This window comes from Metarhizium robertsii, assembly GCF_000187425.2.
Source record: "Metarhizium robertsii ARSEF 23 chromosome Unknown MAA_Scf_6, whole genome shotgun sequence".
Classification (NCBI taxonomy): domain Eukaryota; kingdom Fungi; phylum Ascomycota; class Sordariomycetes; order Hypocreales; family Clavicipitaceae; genus Metarhizium; species Metarhizium robertsii.
The window spans coordinates 2,025,031-2,036,407 of record NW_011942204.1 but is presented as its reverse complement, the minus strand read 5'-3'; the positions used below and the strand labels follow the sequence as shown (position 1 = coordinate 2,036,407).

Sequence of the window (11,377 nt, the reverse complement as noted above, 5' to 3'; positions counted from 1 at the left end):
TGGTGGTAGGCACTTGCCTCCTCGTTCGCCAAATTTTCAGTCTAGTCTTGCAGCTCACGTGACAGCGCGTAACGGCGCGACATGACTGTGTGAGAAGCCTGAGTCGAGTTACTACTTCGTGCCTTGCTTTGAATTTGTCAAGAATGCGCTCCGAATCGGCGCGATGACGCCATTCCCGTCTGCAGCGCGGGCTGAAATGGCCGCGTTGGAGGGCAGAAATGAATCGCAAGACAGCCAGGCCATTCTCGATGCCATGAAGGCAGAATTCGGAGTCGGCACGGTACGTACCAGTCGCAGTGAATTTGAGCCTCGATTCCTAACAATTCTGTACCGAAGCTGAGCAGCTCACCGCCGAGAAACGGAGCCCAGGCACGTCCATATTGAACCTCTACGATGCAATTTTATCAAGGCCAATCAACTGACGCAATGTAGAGACCTAGCCTTGTTCCTTCGCGTGCGCCCCAGGTACGTTGCTCCCAGTCGCCACCGGCCGATGCAGGCACCCAAACAAGGATGCACTGACAACCCCGGCCAAGGAAAAGAAAGCAACAACACACAAGGCCGCCAATAACGCGTGTGGGAATGCCGCCACGACCGAGCCCGGCGTCGACGGGACGCGAGTTCTCGACGACATACCCGACACAGCTGTTGCAGAAGATGTAGTTCGCAATAGCACCTCTGACAGTATAGCCATACAATTTGACAAGCCTCGAGCGTCATTGGATCTCGACAAGAAACCCGCCACGGTGACTGAGCGTGCCCACGGCACGACAAAGATGGATGTTTCGCAACAAACGCCGACCCAGGTCAATGCAGACCGGGACTACGCCGAGTTCTGTGAGCCGCTACCATCGAGCCCGACGTATGACCGGACGCAAATCACTACCAACGATGAACCACGGATGCTGAATCCTGATGACACGGGCGCCGTTGACTTTGGAAACCTCGGTGAATTCGCGAGGCCGTCATCACAAGTCTCCGAGGACGGAGGGTTTGAAAACACACGCGGCGAATGGAGAGGACCCGACAATACGTCCCAGTTGCAGGCAAACCACGCGTCGACGCCCTATAAGCCACCAGATCTTCCCCCAGAGACACCCGCGCTTCCCAAGAACCCATTTGCAACCAAAAATAATGACGCTGTGCCATTTGGTGGCACTCAACTATTTGGCCAGACACAGATGCTGTCGTCTGCAGCCAAGATAGCAAGCCCAACTTCTTCCCGACCTTCACCAAACATCTTCCTTAACTCCATATCTCCAAATGTCATGGAGACATCACCGTTGAAAAATCGAGCCAACGTTTCGTCACCTACGGATATTCGAACGTCTAGCCCCACGAGGCTACACGAGGTGCCTGCGACTGTACTAAAGAATAACACCCTGAGTATAGTCGTGGAGGAAACGCCCGTGCCATTGAGATCCCAAAAGGATGAACTGATTCCCGAGTCACCCACATTGAAAACACCACGGCCATCCGCTAGTCATCAGCCCATGGCGCATTATGAGCCCATGAAGGAATCACAAGAGCGGAAGGGCAGTAGGGGTGCCCGGGATTCCCGCCCAGCATCAGACAGTGACTCTGATGACGCATTTCAAAAGCTGGATCGGAAGAAACGCGTGGAAAGAAAGAGAGCACAAGCCGCTGCGGAAATGGATAAGGTTAGCTTCATGCGGACACAAAGGAGATTGTCTGATGAACAGCCTGGGAAAAAGCGCCGAAAGCTGGGCACGGAGGATACGGATGCTCAAGGTGCGAAGAACGAGGGTCAAGACCAGCCCCTCGTGAAAGATTCACAGAAAGCCATTACACAATCTGCGGAACAGCCGTCCGAGGAGTCGACCAAAGCTACGCCTGGTGTAGCAGTTGAGACAATGGATGCTCAAAAGGAACTCGCAGATGCCCAACCTGCCCCTGAACTTTTAGATGAGGAAATGATTCCGGCGACTAGTCCTGTACGCTCCTCACCAGCTATCTACCAACGGGGCACTGCGCCATCAGCTTCTGAACCGGAGTTGCCTATGCTGAGAGGAAGTGGGACTGAACAGGGCCAGGATGCCGTGGATAGCTCTGCGATGCCACCCATTCGACGGAAATCACAGCGGACGTATGGCAAACGCGGGCGTGGCATTCGAACACGATTAGCTGTAGTGTCGTCTGCAGAAGAGACGGAGCAAGAGCCAATCGAACCTGCCAAAGAGCCCGTGGACAGAGTGGAAGGGTCAGAAGACACAGCCAAGAACAAGAACGATGCTCTACCAAGTTCATATTCAGAGCCACCGGTACCCATGGGCACAAGATCTCGCCGAACCGAACAAAGAACCCGGACACCACGCAGATCGATCAATGTCGACCGTCACGCCCTTACATCTTCCAGTCTGACTAACCTATCAGGCACACCCGTACCATCATCCAAGACTACACCTGGAACGCAGGACTCACACTGTTCGGGCCTCCCCGGGTCTGTTCATCTCGTGTCTCCCGAAAATAGTGTTCGGCCCTTGCGGAGGCATCCCCAGAACGGACTGAAATCTGAATCCCCACAGCCAATGACCAAGGCTATGAGACTGTCACGGCGATCCTTGCGGTTGGATTCGGATTCCGCAGATGAGCTGTGCCATTCACCATCGGCTACGGCCCTCGACAGGAGCACACACTCTAAATCAGTGCGATCGTTTCGAACAAGCCTTACGTCAACATCACGTACTCGCCGGCTCTTTGACGGGATGGTGTTTGCATGGTCATTCTCAGGAAGTCAGGCACAGAGGACGAAGTTGGAGACCAAAATCTCGCAAGCCGGTGGCATGATTTTGCACGAGGGTTTCCAGGAATTGTTTGAACAGTGGACAGTAGCCCACGCCAGTTCCATTCAGGAAGACGGCTCACCGCCATTGCGGCTCACCAAGGCCGGTCTGGAACATGGCTTTGCAGCCGTCATTGCAGACTCCCACTCCCGAAAGGCGAAGTACATGCAAGCACTAGCCCTGGGCCTACCTTGTTTGGCGCCACAATGGGCAACTGCGTGCCTGAAAAGAGGCGAGATTATAGACTGGGCGCCATATTTGCTATGTGCCGGGGCGTCCCAAGTCCTGGGCAACGCTATCCGGTCACGCATCCTAGCGCCGTACTCGGCCGTGGATGCCACTCTGCCCGATACAATAGAAGCCCGAGACAAGCTTCTGGATGGGGAAAAGCTCCTCATTGTAATGGATCATAAGAAGTCGCGGAAAGAGACTAAGCAGCAGTACCTCTTCCTGGCGCTGGCCTTGAGTCCGTCCGCAGTATCACGCGTCACGACGGTCCAACTGGCAGGAGACGCGATTCGCCACGCAGAACTGTCCGGGTCGCCGTTTGAATGGATGTATGTGGATTCATCGACGGCAACGGTGGAGGATATATTGGCCGCGGCGCAAGAGTCGGGCAAGAGGAAGAGAAAAGTGGCCAGCGAGCCGGTCGGGCTGGGGATGCGTGTGCTAACTGACGAGCTCATGATTCAGAGTCTGATACTGGGAAGGATGGTGGAGCTAGGTGAGATGGACGAGTAGATTTTGCCGGCGACGGCGGCTGTATAATGAATAGTATACTATGTACAAGTTATGAAGCGACTCTTTTTTTCCAAACTCATGCCCGGGCTCCCTTTGAGAGGGCTGTTGCTACGACCGCATATCAGGCAAGACGCCGTGGTTGCTGTGTGCCGTCTGGAAATGCTGCCAGCCAAACATCGTTTGCCTTGTGCGGGTGCTGGCCATCTTCCACAGTGCGAGCACAAGATCCAAATGTGGTATAGGTGCATCCTTTGTCTTGCTGTCTTTGGTCCTGCTTGTAGTTGTGTGACTTGTGCGTCGCCGAGTCAATGTCTACCAACACTTGCTATCTGATGGAGGGAAGTTGATTGGCATAAGACGACTCCTCTTGTTCCCGATTAGGTAGCGTGACTTGTTCACGGCACAACTCTGGTTTTTTGAATCAGTGTATTTGCTACTATTAATTTTCACTTGGGGTTTCGGGTCAAGTCATAATGGTTCTGAGGTTCAACATTGCCGGGAGTTTGGATAATGGGGCTGGCAAGCGGCCTTGGCACATGCATATGGAATAGAGTCGAGGATAAGATCATGGCAATTCAAGCGCAGCAACTGTCGATTTTGTGGACCGAGTTGGACTTGGCTTGGTCACAGCTCACTGTACCTGCGCAAGCGTTTATCTGAGCTGCGGATGGTAGTTGCTGAAAGGAGGACTATCCCTAGTGCTTTGGAGTATGTAAGCGGGCTTGAGCACACGACCATTTCCAGTTCGCCGGGCTACGTGTTGTAACCTCGCGCGACAATTCTTGGCTCCGATGTCGTCTATCCAGCTCAAGCAGGTACATCCCGGCAGGCAAGGATTTTCGCAATCGAGCTCCTGTTGAGCCCCGGGCCGTCTGGACTGGTGTTGATGGACCCCGTTTAGCTTGCCAAGGCGATAGCCAAAGCATCCGGAAGCACCGGGAACGAAAATGTTTGATCTGCAACACGCGTAATGTCGATTTTACTTGTTCGAGGTCACCAGCGGACTTTATGCAATTCTCCTACGTTAGTAGAGTGTGGAGGCCCAGATTCCCTACCTGGAGGATGTAACTTGACGTTGCAATCCCTGGCATCAGGAACGTGCCAACGTCTGGGCAAAATTAGGATTTGTGCCTCGGCAAGAACGGCTCGACTTGGGGTAAAAAGCTGATGCCTCTTCTAGTTGAGCCTAGGCGTCATAGGCGACCCTTGGTAGCAGCCCTTATCATCTCATGGAACCCCCATGACCTGGAATTGAAACTGATTTTTGCACAGTATTATAGACTTTATAGTCACCTCGGTGCAACGGAGACGACAAAGGTCCGAACTACAATCTAGAGTAGGGTGTATCTCCCCGGCTGCACACCCTACCCCCCATATTAGCCCATATTAAGGTGATAGAATAGACAGCCGTGGGATGATTATGGTTAATCGGGATGCTAAATAGTGGCGCTACTGAGCGGTAATGACCCAACATTCTGTTACAACTTACATGCCAGTGGTGGAGCCAAGATATGTAAGTGGTGACGTCGAAGATGTGCTGCTTCGCACATTGGGCAAGCCAAAGGCATACAACGACAAGTTGTGGAGGAATTAACGAATTGTCTCTGGTTGCTTCTTCAAATTTCCGTCTTTTGGTTAAAAAAAGAAGCAATTTCCAGCATTGATAAGCTATGCTGCTGGGAGTAGAAGCATTCATTGGCGTGGCCTTGGCTTCAGGGTCAACAGGTCGCGGGCCATGGAATGACCTTGCTGTGCACCAGTCGGCAAGACGGGGTAGCCTGAGAATCCCGTCATTGGGCATAAAACTGAAAGTCGCATAATTACGCCGTATACATAATGCCGTGGCGGATGCTCCGGAGTCCGGAGCCAATCCCTGTTTGCTTCCGGACACAATGTTGCTGCTCGCGTGCTCATCTTCCACGCTAGAGCCACATTGGGTTCCCCTCTGGAATTGTCAAATGTGCCCATTCTGTGAGCAATTTTTTGATGCCTTTTTTTACGTCGTCTTGTTTGGGTGAAGAAAGATCAGTGCAGCGAATGCTAGATTACGCGTTCAAGTCGCTGCGCATTTTGTCCTACTGGCAGAGTCGGCTGTCCGGCACCACGTTGAAAGAAGCACTGTCCCGCGACGCCTGATATCAAGCCACACCTGCGACTGGTTCGGCAGGCTATTGTCTGTGAAAATGAACACCTGCCCTGTCTATTTGAGGCTCGGCGCTGCATCAAGGGGCCGTTGGGTGACGTGTTACGGCCCGCTCGATAGAAGCCTGTTGAACCATCTGAGTACCTTCATGTCCCACCACTGGTGCCTGTTTGATATACCGACGTGATGGATTTGCCTGTATTTGAACAGGTCAACGTCGGACTCGTTCAAGCCCGTCCGCCGACCTGCCGATAGAGGCTCGATGCGCGGCTCCTCCACCCCTGATCCCTCGAGTCCTCGACCCTCCAGAACACGGGTGCGCCTATGAGAGCCGCCAGCAGTGGTCGGCTTGGGGCCGTTGCTCGCGCCACAGGCCTTGGCAGCGGGGGCTTCGCTCATCTAAAACGAGGACGAGCTTTTCGAGCCTCACGAGGACGGACATTTTCGGCGGGCTTTTGACGAGAAGAATTGACCCCGAGTTGCTGCTAGTGGTTTGGGCGTCGAATTGGGTGGTCTTCCAAGTACCTATCAGCGTTAGATTCTGGTGGCTCTTGTTTGTAGTAAACATAAATTACCGATGGTCATCCCGCAGTCATCCCGCAGCTACCGTGTAAGTGACCAAGTTGATCAACTCAAAAAGGGACCACAAGCCCAATAGTGTCCAGTGGCTCTTGCGCCGTGTGTGAAGTTGTCTCTCTGTTGATGCTGGAGTCATATTGAAGCCAAAGTCGAAATTGAAGCCCCTTCTCTCGGCAGTCATCGAAACAAGACCTGGGGTACTTGCTCACGTGCAAGCTCCTTCCCTCTCAACAGCGATTCCATGCCGGTCGTGCCTGCCACTTTACCATGGCAGTCGGTGCTTTTGTAGAGCCGCTTGTCGTCGTGGCTCTATTGTTCGGCGGCGCCTGGTTCAACAGAAACAAAGAGTACGACTTTAGAGAAGGGCGTGCGGCGTGGGAGTCCATCGACGGGACATGCAAGAGGAGCGATGAGTTCTGTCAACCAAGTTCATCGCAAGAGAGCCTTCTCTCGGCAGACGACAGCTGGACCAAACACCCATCACCCTCGATAAACGACGTTCCTACCCTGCGCCGTCGCAAGATACAGCTATTTGGTTACAACAAGACGGTAGCTTCACCCAACACACTGGTATTCAAGCACCGTTTCCTCAGTCGCGTCCTGCAAAAGTTTCCTTTTCTCGTCGAGGCCTGGTACTGGGCTCTCATCTACTGGGTATGCAATATATGCGCTCTCATGTGGCTCCGCGCTGGCTAACACCGCTGCAGGTATACCAGCTTGGTCGAGCCTTTACCGCCGTTACTCTTGTTGAAGACACAGTCAATGTAGCCCGCCGCCACGCTCTCCAAGTCATCCATCTTGAACAGCGGCTTCACATGTTTTGGGAAGTTCCCATCCAAAAGTGGTTCATGCAGCACCCGGCATTGGTGCATTGGATCAACCGGGTCTACTCATTTATTCACATCCCCGGCACCATTTTCTTCCTGGTTGCCTTGTACTATATATCAACGACTCGAAAAGACCGTGCCATGAGCCATAATGTCACTGCAGGCCCAGCATTGTACGAGGCCCGGCGACGCACCATGGCCATGTGTAACCTGTTGGCCTTTGTCGTCTTCACCCTGTGGCCTTGCATGCCACCAAGGTTACTGAGCGACCCCGGTTTCGATGGAGACGGCGCGGCAGAAGCCAAGGGGTTTGGATTTGTCGACACGGTGCACAGTTCTGACGGCCAGAGTAGTGTTTGGACGACGAATAGATTCTGCAACCAATATGGTAGGTTTGGCGTTGTGGAATTGCGGATTGCACGCTAACTCTCCTTAGCCGCTATGCCTTCATTGCATTTTGGATACTCGCTGCTGATTGGCTTGACCGTCGCGACGCTTCCGGTTTCTGGTGTACGCGCGACATCGTGGAAACGATTGTCGATTATTGGGCTTGGAATGGCATATCCAGCCCTCATCTTGACGGCCATCGTGGCGACGGCGAATCACTTCATCCTCGACGCAGTTGCCGGAGCTGTTGTGTGCGCCATTGCTTGGAACACCAACGGCTTATTGTTGAACCTTTGCGTAATCGAAGACTACTTCCTGTGGATGGTCCGAATCCATAAACCAGTCAACTATACCGATCCCGAAACTGCGGTGGAGGCACAGTTTCACAGCAAAATTTGGGGTGAGGCTTAGATGAACTAGACTTGAGAATGATGGATGAAGAGTTGGATTATACCCGTTGAGATCATGGAGTGATCATGGTCAGGGTTCGGAGCATGCGACATGGGACTCGTAGTGTGCGGGTGATTTGTCGATGTGCGAGCGCCGAGGACCATAATTTTGCGATTGTATATAATTTTCCCTTCTTGTTTTTTCTTGGCCAGGTACATAATACGACGAGATGGAGACGCACTGCATATTTCCGGAGTAGTGTGGTTCCATTATACGAGCGCAAGTTGGACAACAAAGGCGACGACTGTTGAACAGATGGCAATAGGCATAGTAGCACCACGACATAACTGCAACTGAATTCGTCTGTTTCAGCTCTAAAATCAGCAAATTTATGTCAACGACTTGCGTGTACCAATACGTAGGCAGTCACACCATCAGCCACCTCTGGGTCGGCGTGACGAGTCCACGCAATGTTCAACGAATGAGTGAGTACTGGTACCGCAACTCGCAGCCGATCGGTGGCGCCCTGCTCGGTACCGTTACTTCTGGTTTGCCCCTCCACGTGGACTAGCTCTGGATAGCGGGATGACTTGCACCACCTCGTCGTCATTGAATCACTCACTTGGCCACAGCCTCACCAACACTCACATGCGTCCCTTGCTGCAACCACAACCACGCCTGGGGCTTTAAGCACAGCCGGTGCTGCCCTCACCTGCTCCACCAGACACCAGCTTCCTCTGTCCAACGGCCATCAAAAACGGCGGCATCGAACTCCCAGCATCCGGCTGCCGTGCCCCGCAGTGCCCGCAGGTATATAGATCATGACATTGACGCCGTCCGCGCCCGAGCACCAAGATTCAGCCCTACCTGCGTCTCCATCGGCCAGTTTCTACGCCATGAGTGACGATGAAGAGGGCGGCTACAACACCATTACACATGCCGAGACGGGGCGCGGCGTGAAGCTGCTGTTTTCCAAGAGCAAGGTATGCCCTCCCTCTCTTTGACATCCTTGCGGAAACTGATTTCTCATCAGGTCTACGTTCACCCGACCCCTTCGGCAAAGGACAATATACCGGGCTACATAGCCCTGCTGCAACAAAAGCCGCCGACTTCCGGACGCCCAACCTCGTCATCCTCCCACGAGTCGATAGCCCCCGGCTCGTCCGATCTTCTACTGGCTTGGGTTCCGGAATCAGCACTTGGGGACTCGGCCAGCATATACGTCAAGGTTGATCTCTGCGATGGCGACTCGCCACCCAAACAGTCCTACCTCGTCCCCCCTCCGCCTACCGTCACGTCTCACAGCGGTTCGGTGGGCGGCTACTCCTTTGCTGTTCCCGTCAGCGCCGTCTATTCTCTCCTTGTGCGGCCACCGAGTATTGGATGGTGGTATGGCTCCATCATCATCAACTCCAGAGCTGGGGATAGCTTCCCTGCGCTGTTCTTCCACGACAATGAGTGCCAGAGTACCATGTTGCAAAAGAAGAAGCTGGCCAGGGATAACTTTGATCCATTTGGCGAATCTGGACAGATGTTTTGGGGAGCAGACGAAGTCTTGCGATGGCTCAAGCGATATGTCAAGATTGAACGATCAGGTGCTGAGCCCAATATCTATCTTGTAGAGCCCACCAAGGACGATCTAGAAGGGTTCGGCTCCAAGGCTGCTGGCGTGTCAAAGCAAATCACGCCGGGTGATACGGCTGCGGGGAGCAGTCGTGAAGCCCAAATGGATCCGTTTGTCAAGTTTGTCAAGGAAACGGGCTGGAACATTATGAATCAGTTCAGCAAAGTCACGACGTTTACGAGGAGAGCGGCCCAAGACTTTGCCGAGAATAACAACCTGCCCCCGCAGGTGAAGAGACTGCTGAGGAACCCCGAAGTACAGACTCTCCAAGATGAGTTTGATAGTGCCAGAATTTACCTTGCCCGTTGGGCCATGGGCATTGCGGAGCAAAGCGAGCGGGATCGGCGTGGCCGCATTTGGACCGTTAAGGACGTCGTTGATCTGGAGGACACGGATGTGGGGGAATTTGAGCTTCTCGAAGGAGCGAGTGCCTTGTCTCTAGAAGAGAGACGGAGACCAGTTACCATGGCCGAATGGGAGACGTTTTTTGACCCCGAAACCGGTCGGTTGTCATTGACCGTGGACGAGGTCAAGGAGCGCATCTTCCATGGCGGCCTCGACGCCGAGGATGGTGTCCGCAAGGAAGCCTGGCTATTCCTTCTAGGTGTATATGAGTGGTACGGAACCGCAGACGAACGAAAGGCGCAGATTGCCTCACTCCGGGATCAATATTACCGGCTGAAGCACTCCTGGTGGGAGAGACTCGAGGGCGACGGGGGCGAAGGCGAAGCAGGAGAATGGTGGCGGGAACAAAGGGGCAGAATCGGTACGCACAACCAAGGCAAGGCCTCACAAAACTCTCGCACGCATTGCTAACACGCCTGCAGAAAAGGACGTCCACCGAACAGACCGCAATGTTCCCATCTTCCAGGGAGAAGATGCACCCCATCCTGACCCCAACTCTCCCTTTGCCGACGTCGGCACAAATGTTCACCTTGAGCAAATGAAGGAAATGCTCCTCACATACAACGAATACAACAAAGACTTGGGATACGTCCAGGGAATGTCGGACCTGCTCTCCCCCATCTACGCCGTCATTCAAGACGACGCCATTGCATTCTGGGGCTTCCAGAAATTCATGGAGCGCATGGAACGCAACTTTTTGCGTGACCAGTCGGGCATGCGTGGCCAGCTGCTCACGCTAGACCAGCTCGTCAACTTCATGGACCCCAAGTTGTGGAACCACCTGCAGTCGGCAGACAGCACCAACTTCTTCTTCTTCTTCCGGATGATTCTGGTGTGGTACAAGCGTGAGTTTGCGTGGGTAGACATCCTGCGGCTGTGGGAGGGCTTGTGGACGGACTACCTGAGCGCCGAGTTTCACATATTCGTCGCGTTGGCCATTCTAGAGAAGCACAGGGATGTCATCATGGGGCATCTCAAGGCCTTTGATGAGGTTTTAAAATACGGTATGTAACTCGCCCCCTTGACAGGGAAAAGAAAAGGGCCATAGCATACTAATACTTTCGGGATAGTCAACGAGCTGTCCAACACGATGGATCTCGAATCAACACTCATCCGCGCAGAAGCTCTGTTCCGCAAATTCCAACGCCTAGTAGAAGCCGTTGACAAGAAACAGAATTTCCCTGGTCCCAGAGCAAGCTGCTCCTCCGAGGCGTCATCGCCACAGTCACAGTCACAAACACAGACACCACCCAAGGGCAAAGAAACAGAGACGCAGCAAAAGGTCATCTCGCCCGAACTCAGGAATCTGTTAAATAGAAAAGTGGAGGTCCTGTCACGCAAGACGGTTGCACAAAAAGGCGATGGCATGCCTGGGAAGTAATGATGATTGTCCAAGTGTAATTCTATCGTATAGCTTGATTAGCGGTTGTTTCTTGTCCTCGCACAGCATGACCACCTAATGATATTATAAAAAAAA

General features: G+C 53.3%; 3 protein-coding genes across 3 annotated transcripts; all 3 read left to right on the top strand.

The window, feature by feature from the left end:
- Positions 1-163: 163 nt before the first annotated feature.
- MAA_06234 (brct) lies at positions 164-3,545 on the top strand (the record flags this gene model as incomplete). The annotated part of the gene is made up of 3 exons (XM_007824232.2): positions 164-280; positions 433-465; positions 537-3,545. 3 exons carry the CDS (start codon positions 164-166, stop codon positions 3,543-3,545), a joined length of 3,159 nt encoding a protein of 1,052 aa, XP_007822423.2.
- A 2,989-nt stretch (positions 3,546-6,534) lies between these two features.
- On the top strand, positions 6,535-7,892 carry MAA_06235 (uncharacterized protein; the record flags this gene model as incomplete). The annotated part of the gene is made up of 3 exons (XM_007824233.1): positions 6,535-6,921; positions 6,975-7,482; positions 7,531-7,892. The coding sequence occupies 3 exons, from the start codon at positions 6,535-6,537 to the stop codon at positions 7,890-7,892; spliced, it is 1,257 nt and encodes a 418-aa protein (XP_007822424.1).
- Positions 7,893-8,692: 800 nt separating this feature from the next.
- On the top strand, positions 8,693-11,281 carry MAA_06236 (RasGAP protein; the record flags this gene model as incomplete). The annotated part of the gene is made up of 4 exons (XM_007824234.1): positions 8,693-8,854; positions 8,905-10,261; positions 10,323-10,904; positions 10,971-11,281. 4 exons carry the CDS (start codon positions 8,693-8,695, stop codon positions 11,279-11,281), a joined length of 2,412 nt encoding a protein of 803 aa, XP_007822425.1.
- Positions 11,282-11,377: the final 96 nt, after the last annotated feature.